Raw genomic sequence first — 26,362 nt, forward strand, 5'->3', positions numbered from 1 at the left:
GTTGCTTTTGGGTGGGGGCAGTTTTGTAAGGCTGTGGTCATGGCTCCCACCTAAAAAAAAATCTATTGCTGTGTCTGAAGTAGAAAAAAAACAAAATGAAAGAGCTTGTCTGGTTTTCTGGGCTGGAGGTAGAAAGCACATCACAATTTTATGCTTCTGCCTGGCAGGGACAGCGTGCCTGGCAGGGACAGCGTCCCTGTCCTGGGAGTTCTGGGCCTCACCAGTGCTGGTCTCAACCTGGCTGGTGGCTTTGTGGTGTAGACAGACATCGCAGAGGGGCAGTGTCATCTGATGGCTCGTTGTTTTCTTCTCCTCACTGCATCCAAAGAAACCCAAGATGGGAATCCAGGCCTAAAAGATAAAAGTTAGTGCATCACCCCGCAGATATTTAGCACCATGGTAGTAAGAAAATTCCTGGGCTTGGCTTCAAGTGGAAGGGTTGATGTTCTGGGCCTTTTTTATTAAAGGGTTCTGGAAATAATTTTAAGATAAACTGTGGTCAGCACATCCACTGAAACACTGCAGAGCACTTGGCCCTCCCAGGTCAAATTAATAGATGGCAGTAATCCTGCAAAGCTGTGTAAGTCCGTCGAAGGCAGGGAAAGCTGCTGACACCACCTCTGAAGGAGGTCCTGCCCGCTGGTGTGCAGCCAGGGGGGTGCTGGAGGCCAGCTGAGCGGGGCAGAGCAGACCCTAGCCGATAGCGTCGGCACAAACCGGAGTTTGGCTGGCGAGCAGTAAGCAGAATAGGATTTCCTTGTGGCTTTTCTCTGCTCTAAGAGGAGAAGCAGGGAAGAAATCAGCCATGAGTCAGTGCTTTTTTTTCAGATGCCTTAAAACATTCGAACTTAGGCGGTGTGTCAGGCTTTTTTGTGATGCATAATAATGATTAACCCTTTCTGAGTGCAGCTTTTTTCTTTTGACAGGATCGTCTACATTCAAAAAATCACTCACACCTGAGGTAAGTTTCTGACTGACGAGCTGGCTTGCTCTCTGGCTGAGAGAACACCCAGTTTCAGGCTTGTCTGCTATTTTTCCAATCCCATTTGAGTTAGGGGTAAACCAGGCAGTGTCAAGTACAGTAAGTTGCAGCTACTTACTTGGGAAATAAGAGCATCTCTCCTTGCAAAGAGAATCTCCAATTAAAAACCCAGCTTGTCCTGGAACTGAACAACTCTTGTGCCACCAAAACACCACGTAGATCTCCTGCTGCGAGCAAGATGCTCAACTCATTTTGACTGAGAAACACCATTTAACAACTGCCCGTGCTAAAAGACGATGAGTCAAGCGAGCGCTTGTGGCATGAATCACAGTAGAACTTGCCACCTTCCTAAAATGTTTTCTCAAAGACTTGACCTTACTGGCAGAAAGCACGGTGACCAGCTGCAGTTGGTCCAGACTTGCTTAGAGCTGATCGGTTTGTGATGAGGGTAATTAGAAAAAAGCAAACCCTTCCAGACGGTCTTGCGTGAAGGTGTTTCTCTCTGATTAGATGTCCGGCCTCAGTCACACAGGAGTCAGTGGGTTCTTCGAGGGCATTTCAGTGCCGTTGCTGTCCCGGAGGCCAGCCTGAACCACTTCCTCCCTCTGCACGCATGCAGGGACCTGGAGCTTCAGCACTTCACAGGCTCCATCTCTGAGACATGCAGAGCTATGCCGGGTGGTTCTGAGCAGCCACCGGCCTCTGAGACATTGGGTTTTATGTCTTTGCTTCTTAGCATCTTTTACTCCAATCCTAGATGCCAGGTGGTTCTGGGCAGCCAGGCTCACAGACGATAAAGAAAGGGCACAGAGGAGTGGACTCCACGGGCGAGACTACCTATAAAAAGGTAAGTTGCCTCTTGCGCAACTTGTTCGGCTCGTCATTCTCCTCTTTGCGACGCAAGCGCTGCCTGGAGCAGTGGCGTGTCTCACGAGGTCCGGCGCTAGGCAGCAGGCAACGTCTGTGACAGTTGCTGAAGAAGATCTCAAAGGAAAGGAAGCGAAGGACTGAATATGCCCTTCTTAGCTTTTCTTCTGTAGCCTTCTAAAGAGGATTATTTTTAAACTTTGCCCATCAGCAACACTTCCTAGGCCTCTTCTGGCTTATTGGGTGCTTTCTGTGCTCTTCGGGCACAATAGTTTCTATAGATCTTGTGGCATTACTGGAATTCGCTTTACAAAGGGGAGATTGTTAGGGTATTTTTAAAAAGCCTGTAAATGTGGGTATTTTGTGGATGCTGCTTCCAGTTTGTTGGACTTCATCAGAATGGGCTGACTTTCTCTGAAGCGAGGTTGACTTCTAGGATGTAGATTAAATGAGGAATGGCTTGATATGGGCGTTTCACCGCTTTGTGTAAGAGAAGCTTCTGGTCTGAAATCTCTAATCCAGATGTACCTCCGTTTGTCGGTCAGGAATCGGAGCGGAAGGGAGAACTCAAATGGTATTTCTACAGAAGCTGGCTTTTGTTAAAGTGCCCTTTTTGAAATTACTTGTGCCTTCAAGAGAGGGATCCAGCTTTCCGTTCTCCAGCAGATTCAGAGATAGCAGGTTAGACAGTGGTAATAGGGGAGAGAAGTAGAAGTCGATGGAAAATGCCTGACTGTTTCTTGCAAGAGTCCCAGAAGCCTGGTGGAACACTGCATGGGATTTTTCTGGGAATGAAACTAATGGACAGTCTGTCTGTTTTCCATCCCCTCCTTTTCCAGGGGTGGTAAGCTGTTTTTTTTTTTTTAAATTCTTTGCCCTATAAAAGCAATTGTAAACAGGCAGTCAGCTGCTCAGCTGATCGTGCTGGCTAACAGAAGAGAAAAATACTTGTTCCTTGGCAACCTGGCCCTGTGGGTCTGTGTTCACAAACAAGGCAGCATTGCTGTGCCCTGTTGGTAAGTGCTGCTTCTCAACAGTGAGGCTGTCCTGGGAGTTTAAGCAGGGCTAGTTGAGCCGAGCCGAGATCTACTTTCAAGCAACTTTACCCTTTAGAGGGAAAGGAAGGAAAGGGGAGCCAAGTTCTTCCTCGTTCCCCATCTAATACCAAAGTAAATATCAGATACAAACAGGTAGCTGAAGGAGAAAAGGACATTGTTGACGAGGTGGAGTTACTGCCAGTTTCTCTTCAGGGAGCTGTGAGCAGGTCTCCTGCAGCTATCATAACAGAAAAAGAGTTAAATGGGAGAAATGTTCCTGGTCATTTTACAAGGCTTCATGGAAGATGTGTGTCTGGGAAAAAAGCTTGAAATGTTTGTCCCCTGGATACTGCGGTGTCCTCTGTTGCCAAATGCTTTGATCTACAGTGATTTCTTGCATGCGGCAGGGGGCTGGGCTTTGTTTAGCTTAAGGAAACAAACACAAACTATTTGGATCGTGAGTCCAGTTGCTTTATGTATAAGCCAAGTGAAATGTCCAGTGCACAGATCCAACCTGCACCTGCTCTGCAGCCTCAGTGTTTCCAGCAGGCGTTACAGCAGAGTTCATAGCTCTGGGAACTGACGGGCCACGTAACATTGTGGTGTTGAGCAGATCTCATCTGGGCTGGTTGGGGAAAGATAGCCCATAGCACGAGCTAGACTGAAGCATGTCTCAGTGGTCTGAGATGAGATCATGTGCTTCGCGGGCAGAAGAGGACTCTTGATGTGACCAGCTGCTACAAGAACATAGTCCTACATTGTTCTTGGACAGTTTGAGCAGAGGATGCAGGAGTGGGATTCATGTCTTTGCTCCGTATTTAAAAATGGCACTGAACTCCTTAGGGTTAAAGAGCCATGACCTAGCAGGCGAGGCAGCTGGAGGAATGGGGTGGCACCAAACAGAAATGTGTGTTGTGTGCTGGCCGTGCCTGCCTGGTGCTGTAGAAGACCCCAGTCTGTGCCCAAGCTGGGGAACGACAAGCTTCAAAGCATATAGTTCCAAGACCTGGCACAGCAAGGCGTCAAGAAATGTGTGTGTCCCTAGGGGCATAAGATAATCTGTCCCTGGATGTCATCCCCCTCTGACTGCAGCATGTAGAGATGAGCGCTGTGGGAGGATGAAATGAAATTCAGTCCTTTTAAGGACCAGCTGGATGTTGATTCCAGTTCAGGTCCTTTACTGCTGAATCACCCAGAGTGCAAATATCGAGTAGGGTGCTGTCAGAGATGTAGGGGTGTTCCCAAGTGTTCCCATTGCCAAACTGACATTCGTTGAGAAAGAAATGATGGAAGCCGGAACCAGTAGGTGTAAAATACCCCAGCTAACACTGCTGTTTTAAACTGGGGGTTTTCTTTTCTGTAACTCTTTTGTTCCTATTTCCAGTCTGCTGTTCCACATTGTCTTAACTCATTTTCTGTGCCCCTCCAGACGACATCATCTGCCTTGAAAGGTGCCATTCAGCTGGGCATTACACACACGGTTGGAAGCTTGAGCACCAAACCCGAAAGAGATGTCCTCATGCAAGATTTCTACGTAGTAGAAAGTATTTTCTTCCCAAGGTCGGTGCTTGCTTTCTTTTCCCTGTGGTGCTTTGCTAGTGAGTAGCAGCATTAGTTCCTAACCCTGCTTGCACCAAACCAGGACAGTTGAGTGCAGGAGCGAGCACAGGTCTCCTGAGCAGAGCTACACAATGCCCTGCGTACAGACCACCTCTGGCTCCTGCCTTCCACCTGTTTCTGAAGAACCCTGGCTCTTCCCTATATACGTCCACCATCGGTCTTGTGAACAAACGCAGGCTTGCTGTTGTGTGTGCCTGTACGTGTCCCTTCTGGATGGGTGCTTTCTAGCCCTCCAGTGTGTTAGGAGCCAGCCAGTGGGTATTTGCTTTTAGGGCAGTTTCTTAAGAAATTTTTCAGATATAAATACATGTGTGTGCTTCTCTCCTTGATCAGTGAAGGGAGTAACCTCACCCCAGCTCATCACTACAATGATTTTCGGTTCAAAACCTATGCCCCAGTGGCCTTTCGCTATTTCCGGGAGCTCTTTGGGATCCGACCAGATGACTATCTGGTGAGTCGATGGCTGGACTGGGTTCCCATTTGTTGTGTACTCTGTGTGGTGGGTGTTTGTCTGCTTCCCCCCGTCAGACCTATGGAGCGCTGTGAGGGCCTGTGGCAAGCTCTGTAAGCACAGCAGTGGATGCTGTATGTGACCCTGGGTTTGCCTCTGTTAATGTTTAAAAGGAAGAGCCTTCATGCTGACGTTTCCTGTTGGTGGCTCTCTCACCTCTGCGTTTCTCACCTTGTCCCCCTCAGTACTCGCTCTGCAGTGAGCCACTCATTGAACTTTCAAACTCTGGGGCCAGCGGATCCCTCTTCTACGTATCCAGTGATGATGAGTTTATCATCAAAACGGTTCAGCACAAAGAGGCTGAGTTCTTACAAAAGCTGCTGCCTGGCTACTACATGGTAAGTCACTTGGGCGAGGCTTTCTCTGCCAGCTGGGGAAGGGTCCCCCAAATGTGCACGTGTGGCAGATATTGCTACGCACCGCCTGGTAGGTGTGAGTGGAGGTTTGATCTGTGCCCCAGCTGAGCGGCAGCTTCTCTCTCAGCTGTCCAGTGACAAAGTCAGTTACAGACTAATGCAAGCTACCTGGGCATCGTAAGCCCGGCGTGCTGTGCAGGGGTCTTGGGTTCCACTGTGTAGCTCGGACCCTTTTGGAAGATTGCAGGCTGCTTTGTGATCAGCTGTGAACTACTCGTTGCTTCCTTGCTGCACAGCATCATGCCCATGATGCTTTGTCTTGCAAAGCTGGGCTTATGTTTCCCTTCCTGGGACTATACTTGGTTCTGTCTGCAAAGATAAAGTATCCTGCTGAAGAACTCTGATTTTATGTTTCTATATATAGAAGCAGCAGCTTTGGAAGTAGATATGTATTAATTTTATGGAAGTGGCTGTAGCAAAAAAGGCTTTATTTGTTCTGGAGCAAAATCAGACCCCGCCCTAAACATGGTGTGTGTGTGATCTGGCTGCTCGTGTTATGTCCAGCCTGGCCTGCACAAACCACCTCTGTGAAAGGGAGCCTAGCCATGAGGTAGTCCTGCCATATAGAAGTGCCTTAGGACTTCTGATGCTGTTGGGGTCACCAGCTGAATTCCTTAAACTGCTCCTGAACCCACAAATATTTTTGCTGTGACTATATCCCAGAACCACATTGCTTTTCTTCAAAATCCTGTTTAGCACCTTCTGCAGCCATGAGAGTTTAGATCCATCTCTATGCTGGTGTATTTAGCTTGACCTGAGTGCCAGATTTAAAAAGGCTAGGCACAAGATCTTCCTTTGTTCTGAAGGCTCCCCAGCTTAGCTTCTGAGTGAATGAGCAGCAAACTCCTTCCTTCCTTCCTACAATCTTTATCTGACCCATTCAGCTTTGCAGAGAGGTTATTAACAACTGCAGACATCACCCATCTGTTCCCTGTGTTCACCTGCCCTTGTCTCTTAGCTTCTTTGGCAATGGCTTTGAATCATTGCCAGCCCCGTTTCAATATAGAAGCACAGGAAGGAGCAAATAACTCCTAAGTGGCATGTGAATAACCAGAATGGCTCTGAAGGTATTTCTTTGTCTTTGGTGTTTCAGAACTTGAACCAGAACCCAAGGACGCTGCTGCCAAAGTTTTACGGTTTGTACTGTGTCCAGGCCGGAGGCAAAAACATTCGCATTGTTGTGATGAACAACCTACTGCCGCGCTCTGTCAAAATGCACCTGAAATATGACCTGAAGGGCTCCACCTACAAACGCCGAGCATCCCAGAAGGAGCGGGAGAAGGTCTTCCCAACGTACAAGGACTTGGATTTTATGCAGGACATCCCCGATGGCCTCTTCTTAGACTCTGACATGTATAATGCTCTGTGCAAAACGTTACAGAGAGACTGTTTGGTAAGTGGAAGGGTGAAGGGCAGCGTGGAGAGTTATTTTCCTTTCCTGAGCCTTTGCCATGAAAGGGTTACAGGAGCTGCCACCTCTGCCTGGGTTGTTGACTTAGAGAGTCCATTTTTGATGGTGGTGGATAAGAAGCAGGACCTGGACCCCAGTTTCATTCAATACTTCCAACCTGAATTAAACCCAGCACTGCCTCTAGAGGTGGAGGAAGCACCCTCTGCCAAGATTGAGCTCTGGAGCAGGGCAGGATCCGGGGGAGGGGCAGGATGCTTGAACAAGTCTGGTCTCAAGTTGTCTACCGCCTTTGGGTGGCCGTGCAGAAGTCCCTGTTCTCCCTGGCTTGGGTCCCCGTCCGCACAGGGGTACTAGTGATGCCTTTCCTCTAAGTCCCTTTGGCGAGTAGAGATGAGCTGACTGTGCGCGAGCTGTGTTTTAAAAGCCATCCCCTCAATACGCTCGGGGCTCTAGGCGAAAATGCTGAGTACGCAGCTGAAAACGTCTGCTCTGACAGTTTCACTGGGCTTGCAATAATGAGTGAGCCTTTGTTGACTTTCTGCCCAGGTCCTGCAGAGCTTCAAAATCATGGATTACAGTTTGCTTGTTGCAATCCATAACATCGATCTGGCACAGAGAGAGCACGCGATGGCAGACGGCACATCCCAGACCGATATGCGGCGGCCCGCTGCCCAGAAGGCCCTCTACTCGACCGCCATGGAATCCATCCAGGGGGAGGCCCGGCGAGGTGGCACCATAGAAACAGATGACCAGTAAGTCTGTCAGTGTTCCTGTTCCCAGTGAAATACTGCGAGGAGTGAGGGGTAAAACCCAGGCTTGGCTAATGAAGACTTAATTTAGATGCAGACTGGGCTATACAGGATTGCTGTCAAGCAGGGCGGAGAGGTCGCGATGTCAAATTTTGTGCTTTTATCTTTGATTTCCCTTCCTTAATGCACAAAAGATTTTTCTCACCTTCCAGGTGGCATTTGAGAGTTCTCTGCCCACCATTTGCTGGCAGCTCCAACTAGTTATTTCCATCCACCTCCAAGAGGCTTAGTGAATGCTTTGTTAGATCAGACTTAACAGCCCATAAAGTCCAGCTGCCATCTTAGTATGGATGGTGGTAGATGGTCTTTACAGTTGCTTGGTCTCTTCTCATGGATGAGTGGGGATTAATCCTTATCTTCAATTAAATTGTCATACAGAGGGAAAAGGGGGTCAGCCCTCAGGAGGTTTAGCTAACTTACTGAAATAGCATTTAGCTCTGACTTGCCTTCCCCAGTTTGTTAGCTGAACAGTAGGTGCCTCCCGCATGTTGACGCTTGTTAAATAGTTCGCATAATATTCAGCCCACGCTAGGCTGCGTGAGAGAGGCAGCGGGGTGTGAGAACACCCTGTTTCATGTTTGTGCCCTGTCCTTTTCTAGGATGGGAGGCATTCCAGCCCGCAACGCGAAGGGGGAGAGGCTGCTGCTGTACATCGGCATCATTGATGTGTTGCAGTCCTACAGGTAAGAAGCGTTGAGAAGCAGCTTTGTATCACCTAAGGCTGAAGGCTGCTTTCCAGCATTGCCTGGCCCTGCTAGGTTGTCAAGATTGGCTTTCAAGAAACAGTTAAGACACAAATTCACTTTTTTTTTTTTAACTGCTTTCTCTTGAAGTCGGGCACTTTGGGATCAATTTCTGGGTCTTTCTTACTGTATTTGCTTCATGTTCCTGGAATAGATTTACTCTCACGAAGCTGTTTTTGTGTGCTGTGGTTGTCGTACACAGACGTTGTGCAGGAAGTGGCAAGGAAAAAACAAGTGGTGGCTTAAAATGGCCATAACTGCCTCTCACTGTAAAATGAAAAATAGCTGTAAGGCTTGCCTTTTCTTCTATTTATATTGAAATGCAATATGCAGAGGGTTATGTATGTAAAGTCTCTGTCAAATGTCATCGCAAGTTAACTGCCCTTGATAATTATGCCTGTGAAACTCTCCCCTTGGGAACTGTGCAATCAGACCCGGTGTCAGTGGAATGGTCTTAGAAAAATGTGACAGTGAAGAGAATCTAGAGCCAAAGAAGTCTGCGCTTGCGGTTTGTTTGCCGCTGTGGTCAGAAGCCAGGCTCGGTACTGAGCCAGCACGGTGTGGTACAGACAGTGGGACTTGGTGTGAAAATTGTTCTGTTCTTTGTCAGATTTGTCAAGAAGCTGGAGCATTCTTGGAAGGCCCTTGTACACGATGGGGTAAGTAGAAAAATATCACTTTTTAGCTTGTTTAACAATAATATCAGTGTCTTAAACTGTGCTGGCTGTCTTTGCTCCTTCTGGGCATAGGATCCTGGATTTCTAAGGTGTGTGTTTACCCTCTTATATAAAAGTAATACTTTCTAGGTACTCTCAGAAATGTTGGGTTTGTTAATGCCGATCATCTACTTGCTCATTAACAAGTATTGATTACTTTGCCTACTGCTTGTAGCTAACTGCTTCTCACAGCTGCTAGTGAGAGTGACTGTGAGAATCCCTGGCTGTTCCTAGTCCAGCACAGTGTGTCTTTCAAGGCTCACAGCCTGAGAAGCTCATGTTAAGCTTGATCACTTACTAATTCAGATTCACACGTTAACGTCTGTCCTTTGGACTTCTAGGACACGGTATCTGTGCATAGACCCAGCTTCTACGCCGAAAGGTTCCAACGGTTCATGTGCAACACAGCCTTCAAGAAAATACCACGTAAGCACCTCCGCGCAGCTGTACCCTTGGCAATTGCCATGGTTTCTGCCTTCTCCCTGCTCAGCAGCTGTGGTTTGGGAAGGTGGACGGCAGCACGCAGAGCTTTAGGAAGTCTGTTGTGCTGTGTCACCCCTTCCTTCCTCTTAGATTGTTCTTGCCTCGCAGACATGACCTTATAGGAGCTGTTTCATCCATCAGTTTGTTCCTCCAGGGCATGGCCCTCATGCCAGACTCTGTCACTGGAAAGTTGCTGTGTCGGGTCTTTTACTCCTTCCTTGAATATGTTAGAAAAATGCTTTGTTTGGGTTTTTTTTGTTTTTTTTTCTTTTTCCTTAAGTAAAGCCATCCCCTTCTAAGAAGAGCCGGTCTGGCACAACGGTTCCTCGGCGGAGCTGTCAAGGAGGAGTGCCTTCCCAGTCGCACATGTCGTGCGAGACAAAAGCACAAGTAACGACAGAGGTGGATATTGAGCAAGGTTGGTGCCTGCGCTAAAAACAAAACAAAAAAAAGCCTATAGAAGTTATTTTTCAGCTTGTATTTGATCGGAGCTTGCTGCCTCCTGAGCTGTGCAAGACGCCTCCATGTTGTTTTGTGGTCTTGCCAGGGGAGGGCCTGTTTCCTGGGGCTTTGGGTGCAAGAGACCAGACAGGGCCAAAAACTCCTACGGGCCAAATGGCCTTTGGCAGGATGGTGAGAAAGCCTGGAGGAGCCGCAGTGAGCCCTGCAAGGGTCTAGCTGTTTCCAGATGTTCTGTTGCAGCAAATGCAGGGCAGGATGGTAAACCTCATGGTAAAAGCCAGTCTTTAATCACAAACAGGATAAGACCAGGTAGTGGAGGTGGGGAATTGCTGCTTTGTGGGGTTTTTTTGGCCTTGTTCAAGCATCTAGCGTGGCCCGCGCTCCCCCTGGGAGGTGGGCTGAGGCTACGTGGCAGCCCCGTGTGCTTGGTGCACAAGCTGCTGGGGTTTGTGTCAGGGGAGAAGCCCAGCTAGGCAGTCTTGGTCTTGGAACAGAGCTGTGTGCAGGGCTGGTTCTTCAGTGCTCGGGTGTCTTAGGTGTCTTGGGTGGGATCTAGCACGGATCCTGATCCCTGGCCAGTATGGGAGCTCATGCCACACGACCCTGCTTGTGCTGGTGATGGAACAGCCTGTGCTTCAACTCAGGTTCCCACCTTGGTCGCCCAGATCTCCTGCCCAGGACCCTGCCAGTAGACGAAGCTAACAGCGATTCCATTGCAACAACCCTGTCCACTTCTTCCCTGGGCAGCGGAGGCCTCAACTCGCCTGCAAATAGGTAAGGCTCGTGCAGTTTCGGCTCCTGGCGGGCCAGCGGCTCCTGCGAATCGGGTTTGTGAGCTGTGGGAGGGCTCTGTGCTGCTTTATGGGATGTTTTGGGTTTGGCATGCTTGCAGAAATACCCATTTGAGAGGTCTGTGTGGTGTTGACAAGCTCTGCTGTCGGTTCAAGCATGCGCAAGGGGGGAGCATTGCTGTTCCTGCGTGCAGTCCGTTACAGATGACATGATGTTGCATCTTCTGCTTGGGCTGTGTGGAGATCCCAGTGGCTTTTAGTTCCTTGTGTGTTCTGTATTTAATGGCTTTGTTCTGGAGTTGAGGTAATTGTGCTGATTGAAGCGAGTTGGTGAAATTGTCACTGCGTTAACGTGGTGATGGGTGATGCTGACCTTCCCACAGCTCTTTTCAGAGGGTTGGGCTCTCTTGCAACTTACTGATTAGGTTAGCATTGAGGTCCGACAACTCCTCAGGAAAGGAGACTGCAGGGATGTGTGCAGGTGCCGTTCAAAATCTCTCAGAAGCTGAAATGCATGGAGAGCCCTGAGGGAGCTGGTGGCTGCCTTTGAATGTGTCATTTCTTGCTGAAGTGGTAAGACTAGCAGGGAGGAGGAGGAGCTGTGGTCAGAGGATGATCCCTTTCGTAGAAGTTATTCCGAGGTGTTAACTTCTCTTCCCGGAAATTATCAGAAACCATCTTCCCCATTCCTGATGCACTGCCTGCTCAGTGGCAGTGATCGAGGTGTCCGCTCTCTCCTGAGGCACAGGAGAACAAGATGCAGTTGTAATTAACTCCTCTTAATCTCTCTGTAAAACACGGACACTTCTTGGTAGGGATCCTGAACCAGAGCTGCTCCTTTCCAGTGTATCGGCATGCCCGAGGTGTTCTTTTTATCTACTTAACCGCGGGTCTCTCTCCCTCAATCTCTGTGTAGGTCAGTGGGCGTACAAGTGCATAAAGCTGACAGCTCAGCAAAGGATTTGACTAGAGCAGCTCCCGGCATCTTCCTGTCTAGGTGAGGGGAGGAACCAGACTTTGCCTCAAACTTCTCCTGCCTGGAGGGTGTGCTCAGGGAGACTTACCTGGGATTTGGCCTCACGCTTGTTGGTCAGCGGTTACAGAGGTTTTGTACAGGCAGTTCACTCCTAAAATGCAGTGCTGTAACACAGCGTGTCCCCGTGCCAAGGCTCAGCAGACCTTAACCTGTCTGCCTGTAAGGCGCAATGGTGAAGCCTCTGGGGATGGTGTCCTCCTTACCCCACGTGGCACTGAGCGCCCGTGGTGAAAGCACGGGTTCTGGTAGGTAAGCTTGAACGTGCTGCACAATTGGGCTGAGTCCCAAGTGGTTCCCCAGCTGCAAGGCCTGATCTGTGTTTGCCCCAGGTACCTCTGAAGCAGAGCACACCGCTTACCGTACCCTGCGGGCGCTCAAGCGTGTGGTTACCCTTTGCCAACATCCCGTAAAACCGTGTGCCAGCGCCAGATGGTGGTAACGAAATCCAGGAGGGAGAATGGACCGGTGTTTTCTCCCGTGCGGGACTTTGGGATCTGAGCTCCCTGCATCAGACCTGTTGTCAGAGGCTTAAATCCCCTTTTGCTACCTTGGGAGATCTGTACAGCTCTGCAAACCCTGAAAAGGATGAGAGTGATTTGTGAATTACTGATTTATAACAATGTAACTTGTTGAATGGATTTAAAAGGTGTTTGTGTTTTCCTTTTCTACAGAATCAGCCAGTCTAGCGGGGTGTTTATCACCCTTTGGGGAGGTAACCTCTTAAATCTCTGCAGCCCTTTATACAGGGGAGTCATCTCACCCAAAACCTCTCCAGCTTCTGCCCTTCCAGGGGTGGGCACGGGGAAGTCAGGATCTGTTCCGCCCCAGATCTGCCTTAGGAACATCAGCTTGGCCCTCTCATCCGTGCTACGACAACCTGGGGGTCTCTTTTGCAGCACGGCCTCGTGCCTCCCTCAAATGTTGCCACGTGCCTGTTTGCAGGGTGCAGCCCATGTGTCGAAGACGTGCTCCCTGCGGTGGCGTAAGCGATACCATGCAGGCGTGGGTGCCCTCGCGAGGCTGGGATCCCCCTCGTCCTCAGCCCAGCTCTGCCGTTAACCCTGGCAGACGCATGCTCGCGCTGGGGACGCCTAAACATCAGCGTGTGCCACTGGGAACGGAGGCCGCTGACTGGCATTCTGCGGCAAGGGGTTCCAGAGGGCGATCCCCTCCGTTTGAGAGGGGCACTTCTTTTCCTCTTAGGCGCTGTGATTTAGCGGTGGGCTTGGCTGTGTTAGGTTAATGGTTGGACTCGATGATCTTAAGGGTCTTTTCTAACTTAAATGGTTCTATGATTCATCCTGCAGCCCTGCATTAGGACAGCGCTGCTTAGTGCTAATTAAGACAGACCTCAAGGGCTACATGCGCTGTAACCACCCCTGAGCGTCCTTGCCTTTGATTTCTGCATAGGTCAGCAGCAGCGAGTCACCACTTAGAGGGCTCAGCAGAGGAGGAAGCTGGAGCAGCTCAGAGTAACCGGCTGTGTGGGTGAGGCGTGATCAGGCAGAGAGGGAGCTGTGCCTTCCCAACTAGGGTCCTCATGTCTCCGTTCGGGTGTTGATCCAAGGGTGTTTGTGCAGGGTGACGTGTAGCCTGATGATTGAACAGCTCGATGCTTCCTGTACTTGGGCAACAGGCCACTGAATACCTGCTAATTAAGGCATCCACTGCAATCAGGCAGTGACAAACCCTGGGTGTTAGCTGCAGGAGGGCCAGACGGGTCATGCCATCCTTAGGAGGTTTCAGGACTGCCTTGGTTCGTCGCCAGTGCACCCTGACTGCTTGGCCTAGGTGAAGTACGCACTCGCAGACTTGGCGTCTTGCTCCAGGGGGCAAGGAGAGAAGCTGTGGTCACCATATCCTCGGTAGGAAGCCCCAAGCTGGGAGCTGGAGCTCCTCAGCCTGCAATTGCAGCCTTTTAGCTGCAATTTGTGAGGATTGTGAGAAAAGTGGGAAAATAAGGGGGTATTAGAGTAAAGCAGGTCTTTTTCCGTGCCCCACCTTTTCTCCTTGGCGATGTATCTTACAGGTGCTCAGCCTGTCCATGTCGTATATCCTGCTGTCAGGCTATAGCTCATGCTCAGAGCTTAAAAGGTTTGTAAAAGGTTTGCCAGGGCCTTTTCCAAACAAGGGCTCCTCTGGAAAGGCTTTGACTCACTGAGCGCTGGTACTTCCTGGTTTCTTTGTCCCTGGACAGTTTTCACCCAGGGCCGTTTCTCTGTTGATGAGGCACTTGAAAACTTCTGTAAAGAGGTGGTGCTGCTTGGCTGGACAAAAGATCCTCAGTTCTAATATCTGAAGTTGCATCAACTTGGGGGGGGATGATTTTCTAGGTGATGTTTTGGCTGCCTGCCCCAGCGGTGTTGCCTGTGCCTCCATATTAAACCTGCCTAACAAATGCCTTTGTGCCGCGCTGGGACGTTCCGTTGGCTGGGTTCAGCGGGGCAGCCCTGGAGATGTGACTTATTGACAACTCGCTTTTAAAAACTGCTTTACAGGTCTCCCCCTTCTGTTTCCCCAGCGGCTCCCCAGGACCTTCCATACCCGAGCACTCCGCAGAGCTGAGAGAGCAGCTCGAAGACCTGCAAGAGACAGAGATAAGCTTTGTGAGTACTTCCCTGTTCCGGAGGAAAAGAGCGGCTCTGGAGGGAGATGGAGAACTGCAGGGGTTATGTCGTCCCTAGTTGTGCCGGGGGATGTGGACGCTGAGTGGGATGTGTGAGTTGACCAGAGCGGGAGCAGATGTTCTTTGTCCCGCTCTGGTATGCGGAGGCTCAGCCTGCCTTGTGCTAGGCACCATTCCTGATAATCTGCTGCCCCAACTGCTTTAAATTAGATAAGCAGGAGACAAAGCAGAGACGTTCCTCTTTCCTGAGGGCCCAGAGTAGGTCTGATGGCAGAGATAAAACAGGGTGAGGCTGACCAGGCCCATTCTGCTGTCCCCACGGCAGGTGAGGAATGCTCAGACCCTCCTGTTTTAATGTAAGATGGTGGCTGGGGGAAGCCTGACCACAACTGAGCTCAACAGCCCTCTTCGCTCTGCCTCTCCCAGGGTGGAGAAGGCGTAGGGGGGGGACCAGGCAGGAGAGCTCCTGCTGCTCTCCCTCAGACGGAGGCAGACCCCTCCCCAGCATCTCCCCCTCTTTTCTCTTCACAGTGAAGCAACACCAAGACCACCGCGATGGAAGCAGATTGTCCTGTGCTCTGCGTGGTCTGTGGAGTCTGACAAACGTTCAGCCCCTGTTGCTGATTATTTTTTTTTTTTTAAAAAAAAAGACATCTTATTTGGACAGAAACCTAAAAGCTGGAAGGCAGGGCTGTGCTTAGTGGGATAGTATTAACAAAGACCAAGCCAGCGCAGCTGAGCCTCGGACACCTGGAAGTCTCCTTACAGCAGAGCCCGCCACTGTGTCCCTGCTGTCCTTCTTTGAAGCCCGGCAGGAGCAAAGCCGGCTGTCGAGAGGAGGAGGAGGAGCTGCTCCGTGTGGGCTGAGGCCCTCTGGAAAAGGGATCCGACTTTCAGGGAGTTAGCTGCTTACGATGCTGACACCACAAACCTTGCGAGAGCAGGCGACTCTTCGGAGTTCCTGGGGCGGAAACAGGCATTAGCGCCTCATTGGGGCAGTTTGCGACAGAGCAATGGGGTTTTATTTTGTATTTTAAACAAGTTTTTAATTTAAATGTTTCTCTGAATTCAGTCATATCACTTCTTCTTAGTACTGCAATATAGTAATTTTTTTTTTTTAATAAATAGGTTTTTTCTGTAGTGTTCCATCATAGAGTATCTCACATGAGAGAGGCGGAAAGGGGGAAGAAGCCACGCTGACCGTGGGCGAGCGCCTCTCCCTGGCTGCCGGAGCCGCCTCCATTTTCAATCCTGCATCGCCCTGAGACAGCGACGACGAGGGCTAGGTGCTGCGCTGTGTTGCTCGGAGGACTTCAAACGTGCAAAGCTTTTTAAGACGTCAGGGAGGTTTTGGATTGCTTTGTCCCCTGCTTTTTAAACTAAGCCCTCTGTCCCTTCCCCGCCAAGCAGGGAGTCGCAGGTGAAGGGAGATCTTTGTAAGGGGCACATTTTTTTTTTTAAAGTATTTCTTACGCAAACGGACCAAACCCAGCCTGCTCCGTTCCCTTCCCCTGCCCTCCGTCCTGTTAGGGCACCACGTGCAAAACCCTTCCTGTTTTTATAGATCGGCTCCCTTTTGATATCTCGCCTGTATCGTAGCTGCGGTCGATGCTGGTGCTCCCGGCGGCTTGAGACTGAGCTTCCTACGTAAATGGGACGGACTTCTGCCTCCACAAAAGGACGGGGCATTTTGAGTCCGATTTTAAACAAAATGATAAGCTGAAAGGAGGGATTGTTCTGCCGATTCCCGGCGGTGACGCCGGCCCGTGCCGGCTGCAAACACTTCCCTGGAGATCTCGGAGCAGATGTTGGACTGATCTTTATTTTCACTAAATGCTTTTTTTAAAAAATGAAGTGACTCTTCCCCGTGTTCCTGGTGGGTTAGAATCCTCTGTTCTTTTTTATATATATATATATATTAAAAAAAAGTAATTTAAAGTTTGCCCTTGCGGTAGTGCAAGGGGTTTCTATACTAATTAGCAATGATTGCTAAGGAAACAAAGAATGTAGTGGTGTAGAAAGGGATTTTTTTAGTTGATGTTTCAGAGCCAAGTCTCTTCCCACCTTCTACTTAAAGCTTCAAGTGGATGCGACACAAGCTGATATTTTTTAAGAAAAAGCATTTTTTTGTTTTTAAAGAATTCTATTTTTTTTCCCGAAAGACCAAGCGGAATGGCCTTACTCCGGGTATCCGGATCCCCAGGGGTTTGGTGGAACACGAGGACAGTCGCTGTTCACAAACTTTGGTTCTCAAGGGCTCTCAAACCTTCTGACGCCGATTTAACGTCGTGACGAGACCCGTGAGCGGGAGGAAGATCGGCTCGGGGACGCCCGCGCCGTCTCTGCTGGACCTTCCCGTCTCCCTCCCCTGTACCTCTGACTCCATCCAGCAGGTTACACTTTATAGCTGACGTAACTGTCTATATTAGACACTCGTTTCTTATCTTCCCTCCTAAACCATATTTGTTTTGTTTTACTTCTTCACCAGGAGGGAAGCAAACCAAGTCTCAATTTTTTTTTTCCATGGTTTAATATTTATGAACTTGTATTTAAGTGTTGGGTTGATTTTTTTTTTTTTTTTCCTTTGCCTGGGGATAGTTACTCAGTGAGCGGGGGGGGGGTGGGTGGGTGGCGTTTATATATCGACTTCTGCTTTGTAATGGGTTTTCAGAACCGCTTCTTTTTTTGTGCGTGCGTGTTTCAAAGTGGCGGGCAACGGGTTTTCACGTCTTTTTAAACACCCGAGCGGCTTTTCTCCAGCGCGGGGAGGGGACTTTGCTTCTGCCACGCCGGGGTCAGGGACTGGGGGAGCAGCCGATGCCGCCGTGACCTCCGCATCGATGCCGGGTGATGGGACAGAGCGCGATGGACCTCTCCTGTCCTGCTCGGCACCGTCACCGCTGGGACCCCCAGGAGCATTGCCCGGGAGGGCCAGCCGTGTCCCCGTCCCCCTGCCTGGGGAGCAGCTCGTGCCATGCGTGACCCTTGTCCTTGCGGCTCTGTAATGCTTGTGGCCTCGTCCGCTGTCGGAACCACGCTGTCTCTTGGACGCGCAATACACGGTGTGCTGCTGAACCCACCGCCCGCCTGCCGCCTCTGTCTGGGGGGTCGCGAGGGGTGATGGGACCCTCTGCGGAGTGTCTGTGGCGGGGATGGGATGGGACCACTGGGGGGGGGTGTCTGAAGGGAACTAGATGGGACCCCTTACGGGGGCTGTCTGTGAGGGGGGATGGCGGGGGACCCCTTACGGGGGCTGTCTGTGAGGGGGGAGGGGATGGGACCCCTTACGGGGGCTGTCTGTGGGGGGAACGGGATGGGACGCCCTATGGGGGCTGTCTGTGGGGGGGACAGACCCCTGGGGGCTGTCTGTGGGGGGGACGGGATGGGACCCCCTATGGGGGCTGTCTGTGAGGGGGACAGACCCCTGGGGGCTGTCTGTGGGGGGGACGGGATGGGACCCCGTATGGGGGCTGTCTGTGAGGGGGACAGACCCCTGGGGGCTGTCTGTGGGGGGGACGGGATGGGACCCCGTATGGGGGCTTTCTGTGAGGGGGACAGACCCCTGGGGGCTGTCTGTGAGGGGGGCAGAGGAAGATGGGATGGGACCCTCCGGGGGTGGTCTGAAGGGGACAGACCCCTGGGGGCTGTCTGTGGGGGGGGGGGATGGGATTGGACCCCTCGGGGGTGGTCTGAAGGGGACAGACCTCTGGGGGCTGTCTGGGGGGGGGAATGGGATGGGACCCCCTATGGGGGTATCTGAAGGGAACTGGACGGGACCCCTGTGGGGTGTGGGGGGGGGGGATGGGACCCCTGTGGAGGGTCAGTGGCCAAGTGGAACTAATTGCTTCCTCCCCGTCGTGGGGGTGGCGGCGGGAGGGGACGGTCCCCGGCGGGCTGGGGGTTGTCTCTGCACCGCCATCACAGCCTCCTTCCCGGGACTACAACTCCCAGCGTGCCCCGCGGCCGCCGCGACCCACCTCACCAAGACGGGAAGCGGCGATTGGCCTGTAGCGTAGAGCCAATCAGCGAGCGCTTTGTTTGGCCGGATCCGGGCCGGTCTGAGGGAAGGAGGCAAGATGGTTCTGGAGAGCACCATGGTGTGGTGAGCGGCCAGGCCGGGCCGGGGGTCCTCTCCCCCGCCGCCCCCTCCTTTCCTCCCTCCCGCCGCTCCCCCCGAGCCCCCGGGGCCGCCCGGGGCCGCTGCGGGTTTCCCTGAGTCATCCCGGGCGGCGGGGCCGGGGCAGGCCCGGGGCGGGGGGGGGGAATTGGGGTCGGGGGGGAAGATGTGGGGGGAGAGGGCAGTTTAAGTCGTGGTGGGGTGAAGGTGGTGGTGGAGGTTTTGGGTGCTCGGGGGAGGCCGGGGTCTGTCAGGGAAAGTGGGGTGCGGAGTTCGGGGGTGAGGTTGGGTTGGGGGTGATGGGGGGCCGAGTGGGGGGGAGGGAGGGGGTGAGGGAGGTCTGGTGGGTGGGGGTGAGGGGGACAGCTCCTGGTTCGGCTCCGCTCAGGGGTGAGGAGGCGAGAGCGGGGCGCGGGGACTCCTGCAGGCGCGCCCACCCGGGGCTGACAAGGTGTGGAGCTGAGAGGGGCACTCGGTGGGTAAGGCAGACCCCCGTGGGGGGGCTGGGGCGGGCGGCTGCCGTGAGGCTCCAGCGTGAGGCCGTGCCAGGCCGCGCTGCAACGACGAGCCGGGGTCGTGGAGGAGAGAGGGGCGCGGATGGGCAGTGCAGCCCCAGCCCTGCCCGGGCACTGGGCACAGGCGACGGTTCCTATGGCGAGTCGGCTGCTCAGGGCCTTACCCGGGCTCGGGGCTTGGGCGGCCCTGCGCGAAGCAGCCGTCGTCCCCTGTAGTGTTGCTCAGCACCAGCGTTGAGGTGAGAGGGTTTTGCCCCTGAGTGCTGAACACAGCCGGGGCTGGAAGCAGAGGCAAACTTTGATGTGTCGTTATTATTGCAGTGGCTACAGTCCCGTTATTTTTCGGTTTTGGTGTTTAAGAAGGCCACAACAGAGAAAACCAGTGAAATCTGTCCAGGTTCTGTTGTGTCCTTGGCTCTCTACGTGGTCCCGCAGCTACTTGGATAAAGATATTACCATAGCCTGACTCTCTGGCCATATACTGAAGTCCTCGATGTTTTCTATGGGTGACTCTTTGCTTACCCATGTTTAAGGGCACTAAAACGTGTCCCTGCTCCTTGTGTTGCCCTGGCGAGTGGGAGGAATTCACTATTACTTGGTGAACAGTAAGCTGCAGTTTGGAAAGCCTCGTCCAGGTTGGTTTGTGTCTTTGTGTTTGAGGTGAGGCTCAGCCACTGCTGCCTCCTCGCTCCCCAGCCTGTGACGAGGTGTTTGGTGTGGGCCAGAGGAGAGGTGGCCCAGCACGAGCCTGAGCATGGCCAGGGAAACAGTCACAGGTGGGGTATTTTCAGAAGAAATTCTGGGAGCACCCCTCAGAGAAGTCTTAATTTGGGGACAAAATAAACTCTGAAGCTCTTATTTATCTAGTCCTCCTTCCCAGGGTTGCTTTCCAGAAGGCTGGCGTAAGAGAAGGGCTTTTGCTGCTTTGTGCTATACTTAATAGCTTTCAGAGCGGAGGGTAGGGATTTAATTACAGCGATGTTGTGATGCGGCTGCTGCCATTAGACGCTGCGGGGCACTGTTGCCCATGTGCTGTGGGGTTTGCAGAGGCCCTGACACCCACCGCGGGTGTAGGATGTTGAAGCCAGGCTGTGGGGCTTGGGGTTTCGACTTGGCAGCGCACCGGCGGAGCAGAGCCGTGTTTGGAAAGCGACCGCTGTCCCTGCCCTGGGAAAGCTGCTTTTTGTCCTGATGAAAACCCCACAGTGGCGATGAGCGCAGAGCTTTGTACTTCACAGTGGAGTGGGGTCTCTTGGCTTTTTTTTTTGCTATGGAAATGGAGAAGGCATCGAGGAGACAAGGGTCGGAGGTTGTGACTGGCCACAGTCACCTCTTGTGCTCTTCAGTGAAGAGCAGGAGATCTCAGCTCTGGGCTGGTATTTGTCCCATGGCCCAGAGGTCTGTTCTGATCTGAAAACTCAGGGAAATGCAGAGACGACTCATCTCTCTGCCCCAGGAAATGTCTGTGCCCTGCAGTGTGTCCCCAGCTGTGTGACCTTAGCTGTGCTGTCCTGAAAAGCACGTTTTTGGGATAGACCTCAACTGTTTCACAGGCCGACGCCTCCTCTCTGTGTTTCAGCGTTGACAACAGCGAGTACATGAGGAATGGAGACTTCTTACCCACTCGCCTGCAAGCCCAGCAAGATGCTGTCAACATTGTGTGCCACTCGAAAACCCGCAGTAACCCCGAGAACAACGTGGGGCTCATCACCTTAGCCAAGTATGCCCAGGGGGAACCGGCCTCAGGGCAGCACTGAGGAGCGCTGGGGGGAGCCTTGGCAGAGCACAGGGACAAGGAACAGGGGAGCGTTGCTAAATGGGGCAGCAATAGCAAGTCTAAAACCAAACCAGTTCTTCTGGGAGGACTGGTAGGAGAAAACCCGGTTCCTGACTGATCTCTAGCTTGTTGGGCTCGCTCCTGCAATGCCAATATGTTAGGGAGGCTTTCCTTTCTCAGGAGCTCTCTGCCAGACCCATCCTCTTGTGGCCCAAAGGGTGGCAAGTAAGGGCTGAACTGTCCCTGGAGCTCACGGGTGGCCCCAAGGGAGTCGTTCCTCTGTTTTCCTGAAGTTTGTAGGACTTCAGTGCCTCTGTGAGCTCCCTGGTAGCCAGTCAATTAAAATTGGCCAGTGGGGCAAGGGACAGAAGACACACACACAAGCCTTCATGCAGACAGATTACTCTGGGTATTTTTTAGGAAACCAGGCTAAAAGTCTTGCTCCCTGTACGACTGACCCACCAGAGCCAAGTGCTGGCGCGCTTGTGGAGCAGACACCAGCTGCAGGCTCAGTGCGGGGAGGGCTTTCCTTACCCGCGTAGCAGAAAAAGGGCTTCGCAGAGAAATTCTCAGAGGTCGCCAACGCAAGTGTGTTTGTGTTGCAGTAACTGTGAAGTGTTGACCACGCTCACTCCAGACACAGGCCGGATCCTTTCGAAGCTACACACGGTGCAACCCAAAGGGAAAATTACCTTTTGCACAGGGATCAGAGTTGCTCACGTAAGTGGTGTTGATGGTTGCTCACGAGCGAGTCTGTGCCTTTCTCTGTAACTCCTTTGGCCTTAGTGCGTCCTGTTAAACTACCTGCCCTCTAATGCCTTGGGTACAGGGAGTCTTGTTCTCTTCCTGCCTCCGCAGCAGAGCAAATCATTTTTGCCTCAGTCTCTCTATCTGCAAAATGCAGCTGAAAAGTCCTTTATAAAATCCAGTATTAAAGCTCAGAAGTTTAATAGTCTGGTCCTGGTTTGCTTCAGAGGAGCCTGGCAGCTGCTTTGCCAAAGCCCAGCCAAGCTGCACAGCCCTTCCCACCCTGAGGAGTGTCCCCAGGATGGGGCCACCCTTTTGTCCTGAGTTCTTGCTCTGTCCCAGACTCTCTCTCTGCCAACAAACTGCTCCCAGCTAAGTCATGACTACCAGCAAATGGGGGGCCCTTGAGACGTGCCTGCTTGTAGGCTGTTTGGTGAAGCTTGCTACTGAAAAGTCTCTCCTGGCATTTAGCCCAAATTTTCCTGCATAACAGGAAAAGCATCAGGGTGACCGCTGGCCACCTTTTTTCCTGAGAACGGCTCCATAAGTACAATATGTCTTCTGTCTTGCAGCTGGCTTTAAAACATCGCCAAGGCAAGAACCACAAGATGCGAATCATCGCCTTCGTTGGGAGCCCTGTAGAAGACAACGAGAAAGATGTGAGTGGTGGCTAGTCAAAGGAGAAAATGTTGGGTCAGCTCCATGCCCTGCTTGGAACTGTAAATCGGGTAGATCGTTTGTTCCCTGCTCTGTATTGAAAGTAAGGCTTTATACCGCAGTGAGTAGGCTGAGCACTTGAGCAGTGCAGTTCTCAGCTGGGAGGAGAGGGAAGGCCGGATCCCAGGGCACAGCCAGGCCTGAGCCAAGGACAGATCCAGATCTTCCCCTGTTCTGTGTAGGATTGCTTCCCTCCGCTGCTTCAGGTGGCTCCTGAGGGAGCTTGTGCCATGTCCCACACCTCCTGGCTTGCGGCTGTCACCTGGACCTCTGGGGGCTTTTTGCCTGAGGAGCTGGGGGAGGAAATCGGTGTCCCTGAGCAGAAATAATGCTCTCAGCCTTTGGAAGATACTGTTCTGTTGGCACTTAATGCAATTGAAGTTAATCCAGATGTTCTGGGTCTCTTTGGAAGAACGGGTCAGAAACGTGAGGAGGTGCTGCCTGTCCCAGGCTCTTGCCATCCCTATCGATGGGACGGTTACTTGCTTTGGCCGGAACAGCTCTCTGGCTTGCGCCACCTCGCAGCGCCTCGGGCACTGTGTGGTCGTGCCTGTCCCACCTAGAGAGGTGAAATACCTCAAACGCTTTCCTGCTGGGAGGGCTTGAAAACTGGGAAGCTGCTTTTGGCCAGGATGGAATCCTAAGTGCGGTTGTCTGTCTGGTTTCTGATGAGCTGAGCCTGGGTAAGAGCCGAAATCCAAGCTAATGCCGCGGTGTCTTCTCGTTGCAGCTGGTGAAACTGGCAAAGCGTCTTAAGAAGGAGAAAGTCAACGTTGACATCATCAATTTTGGAGAAGAGGTGAGACTTCTGCCATGTTTCTGGCATAAGATCCCAGGCAGGGTTTTGTATCATCTCCAGCCCCGAGCCCATACTGAGGCACGTGAGGATACGAACAGTTCTCTGAGCCTCGGTCTCCTCAGCCGCTGCCCCAGTAAAAACGCTAATGTGGAGAGTAACGTTTTCCTCTGGGAAGACACCTCTCCTGTTTCACTGCAGGCATCGTTAAATGTTTCCCATCCTGATGGAAGTGGCGGAGCTCTTGGCTCCCACATAGTGTGGAGAGAGGCCGGCTCTGCAGGGCAGCCGGGCGATCCCTTGCACAGGGCTGAGGAGGGAACCAGGCAAGCTCTAGTCCCAGCCTTTCTCTTTGGCCCTAGGAAGCCAACACGGACAAGCTCACTGCCTTCATCAACACCTTAAACGGCAAGGATGGCACTGGCTCCCACCTGGTGACGGTGCCACCGGGGCCGAGCCTGGCCGATGCCCTCATCAGCTCGCCCATCCTGGCCGGGGAGGGAGGTGCCATGCTGGGCCTCGGCGCCAGCGACTTCGAGTTCGGCGTGGACCCCAGCGCGGACCCGGAGCTGGCTCTGGTGAGTGACGGGGAGGTGGAGGGCGGCTGCGGGCGCTGAGCTCCATCCGTCCGAGCTCTGCCCCGCTCAGCTCCCTGCCTGTCCCCATCTCTGCAGGCTCTGCGCGTCTCCATGGAGGAACAGAGGCAGCGGCAAGAGGAGGAGGCCAGGAGGGCTGCGGCCGCCTCTGCGGCTGAGGCTGGGATTGCGGCCACTGGCGGGGACGGTGAGGAGCTGGGAGGGAATAAAGCGGGCAGGGAGGGGCAGGACGCTCCTCAGGAGGGTCTCTGGTCGGTGTGCGGGCTCCCCCGGCAGCGCCCATTGCTGCCAGGCTGCCTGATGCCACAGGAAGCATCTCAGTTCATGGCGGGGCCCTTCTGCACCGCGTGCCAGTTCCCGGAACCGCTGGGGTGCAAGGCGAGAGGCGGTTTCTCCCGCAAATATCAGAGGGAGGCAGTTTCACTGCAGCGTGCTGGGGAGCTGCCTCTGCTTCTGCTGAACGTCCCAAACGGAGGCAGACCTGCTCCGTCCAGAAAGCCCCGGGGAGCACGAGGCCAAGCGGGCAGTGCCCTCCTCGCTGGTTTCTGAGTGTGGGTGGTTTTTATTGTGCAGATTCGGACGATGCTCTGCTGAAGATGACGATAACTCAGCAGGAGTTTGGCCGGGCTGGGCTGCCCGACCTCAGCAGCATGACGGAGGAGGAGCAGATCGCCTATGCCATGCAGATGTCGCTGCAGGGAGCGGGTGAGTGCCTGGGGCCGGCGCTCGGCCCGTTCCCAGAGGGAAAGCCATGGGGCCACTCCTTTGCCTCTGGCACTGGAACCACTAGCCCCGAGCCACCGACGTGTCCCACGGTGGGGCTTTGTCACCTGAGCAGGGTCCAGATCTCCCAGAACGCTTGTGGGGTGGGTGCAGGGTTGCTCCCGTGAGCTGTGGTGGGCCCTGGGCGTGTAAATTCTCTGTCCTCAGCTGCCCCTCTCCTCCGATAGAGTTCGCCCAGGCGGAGGCAGCAGAAGTGGACAGCAGCACGGCCATGGATACCTCTGAACCTGCTAAGGTGAGGTTCTGCCCTCCTGGGAGGGATCCCATCCCACCCTTCTTCCCTCTTCCTCTGGGAGGAAGATGGGGGACCCAGCCCCTCCCCAACTCCTCTCCCCCTGCCTGCAGGAGGAAGACGACTACGACGTGATGCAGGACCCCGAGTTCCTGCAGAGTGTGCTGGAGAACCTGCCGGGTGTGGACCCCAACAACGAGGCCATCCGCAATGCCATGGGCTCCCTGGCCTCCCAGGCCTCCAAGGAGAGCAAGGACAAAAAGGAGGAGGAGAAGAAATGAGGGGGCCGGGTGGAGGCTCCCTGTCGCTGGCCCCGGGGTGAGTCGGCACCTGCCCGCGGGGCCAGAGCGGGGCAGGGGCTGCGGGTTCTGCTGTAATGGGGCAATAAAGGCTTTCCACGGGGGGTCTCTGTCCCGACGCCTCAGTGGGGGCAGCCCTGGGCCCTCCTGGGGGGCTTCTGGTTCCCCCTTTACTGCAGGCAACTGGGCCCCAGCTCTCCCCTGTACTGGAAGGGATGGGCCCCCCGAATCCCCTTTGCTGGGGGGAACTGGACCTTGGCTGTCCCTTGTACTGGGGGAACGGGGCCCCGGGTCTCCCCGGTGCTCCCCAGCACACATGTCTGAGGGCGGGGCCTGACCGCCCAAGCCCCGCCCCGCCCCCAGGGCCAGCTGCTGGGGCCGTGGGGTGTTTCCCCTGAGGCCGGAGGGGGTGGGCCCTGGAGGTTGATGGGCAGCGGAGTCAGCCAATCGGTGAAGGGGTGGCATGGATGTTGTCAGTACATGGGTCTGGTGAGGTGGCCAGTGGGGTGGGGAGGGCGGGATTTTGCGTTGAGTGGCGGCCAGGCGGCTCAATGGTGGTGTGGCTTAGTCATGGCGGACTGGCAGGCCGGCCAGCCAATGGAGGAGCAAAGGGGCAGGGGCGTGCCTGAGTGGCAGGACTCTTCGCCAACGATGCTGAGTGTTGTGCATCACGTGCCAGACGGAGGTGGGCGGGGCAAGCACGCAGTCTCCTCCCTGAGTGACAGCGTTACCAGCAAATGGGACAAGATGGTTGAATCACCGCTGAGAGCTTCAGACCAATGAGTCTGGCGGAGAGGCGTGCCCTGGCCTTGAGCGACAGGTCTCTCGCTCAATAGGAAAGCAGCAGCTGGGAGACGCCCTGATGAACATTTTCTGTGGCCAATAGCTGCGAGAATCCGTGCTTGAAGGACAGCCTTGTTTGACCAACAGAAAGCGGGAGGAGGCGGGCTGGCTTGATGAACAAAGCCTCCAGCCAATAAGCAGCGAGGCTGCCCCGTGGGCAAACCAGCGCCAACCACCAATAGGAAGCGGGGTAACGGGATGGGCGGGGACCGTGCTTTGAATGGCACCCCCGCACCCCAATGAGCATACCCCGCGGGAGGCGGGCACCAGCCGCGGAGTTGTAGTCCGCTCCTCCAATGGCGAGTGCAAACAGCAGCGACCACCCGAGAGCGACAGCGGTACTGGCCAATCGCAATGCGCGGGGCGGCGACCGGCGGGCGGCGCCGCCAATGGCGCGTCGCGGGGGGGGCGGGAGGGCGGTGCGCAAGCG

General features: G+C 53.5%; 1 protein-coding gene across 1 annotated transcript; it reads left to right on the top strand.

Moving 5' to 3' along the window:
• The first annotated feature begins 276 nt into the window (after positions 1 to 276).
• On the top strand, positions 277 to 25,193 carry LOC142048186 (putative PIP5K1A and PSMD4-like protein). The gene is made up of 25 exons (XM_075074829.1): positions 277 to 364; positions 927 to 961; positions 1,740 to 1,829; positions 4,316 to 4,446; positions 4,840 to 4,957; positions 5,203 to 5,355; positions 6,527 to 6,826; positions 7,391 to 7,596; positions 8,253 to 8,336; positions 9,007 to 9,055; positions 9,454 to 9,538; positions 9,876 to 10,013; positions 10,702 to 10,831; positions 11,765 to 11,845; positions 14,406 to 14,490; positions 18,527 to 18,612; positions 20,722 to 20,862; positions 21,525 to 21,639; positions 22,239 to 22,325; positions 23,114 to 23,182; positions 23,542 to 23,757; positions 23,854 to 23,962; positions 24,349 to 24,480; positions 24,726 to 24,793; positions 24,904 to 25,193. Exons 1-25 carry the CDS (start codon positions 292 to 294, stop codon positions 25,069 to 25,071), a joined length of 2,949 nt encoding a protein of 982 aa, XP_074930930.1. The 5' UTR covers positions 277 to 291; the 3' UTR covers positions 25,072 to 25,193.
• The last annotated feature ends 1,169 nt before the right edge of the window (positions 25,194 to 26,362 follow it).

This window comes from Phalacrocorax aristotelis, chromosome 25 (assembly GCF_949628215.1).
Source record: "Phalacrocorax aristotelis chromosome 25, bGulAri2.1, whole genome shotgun sequence".
In the NCBI taxonomy this organism is placed as follows: Eukaryota; Metazoa; Chordata; class Aves; order Suliformes; family Phalacrocoracidae; genus Phalacrocorax; species Phalacrocorax aristotelis.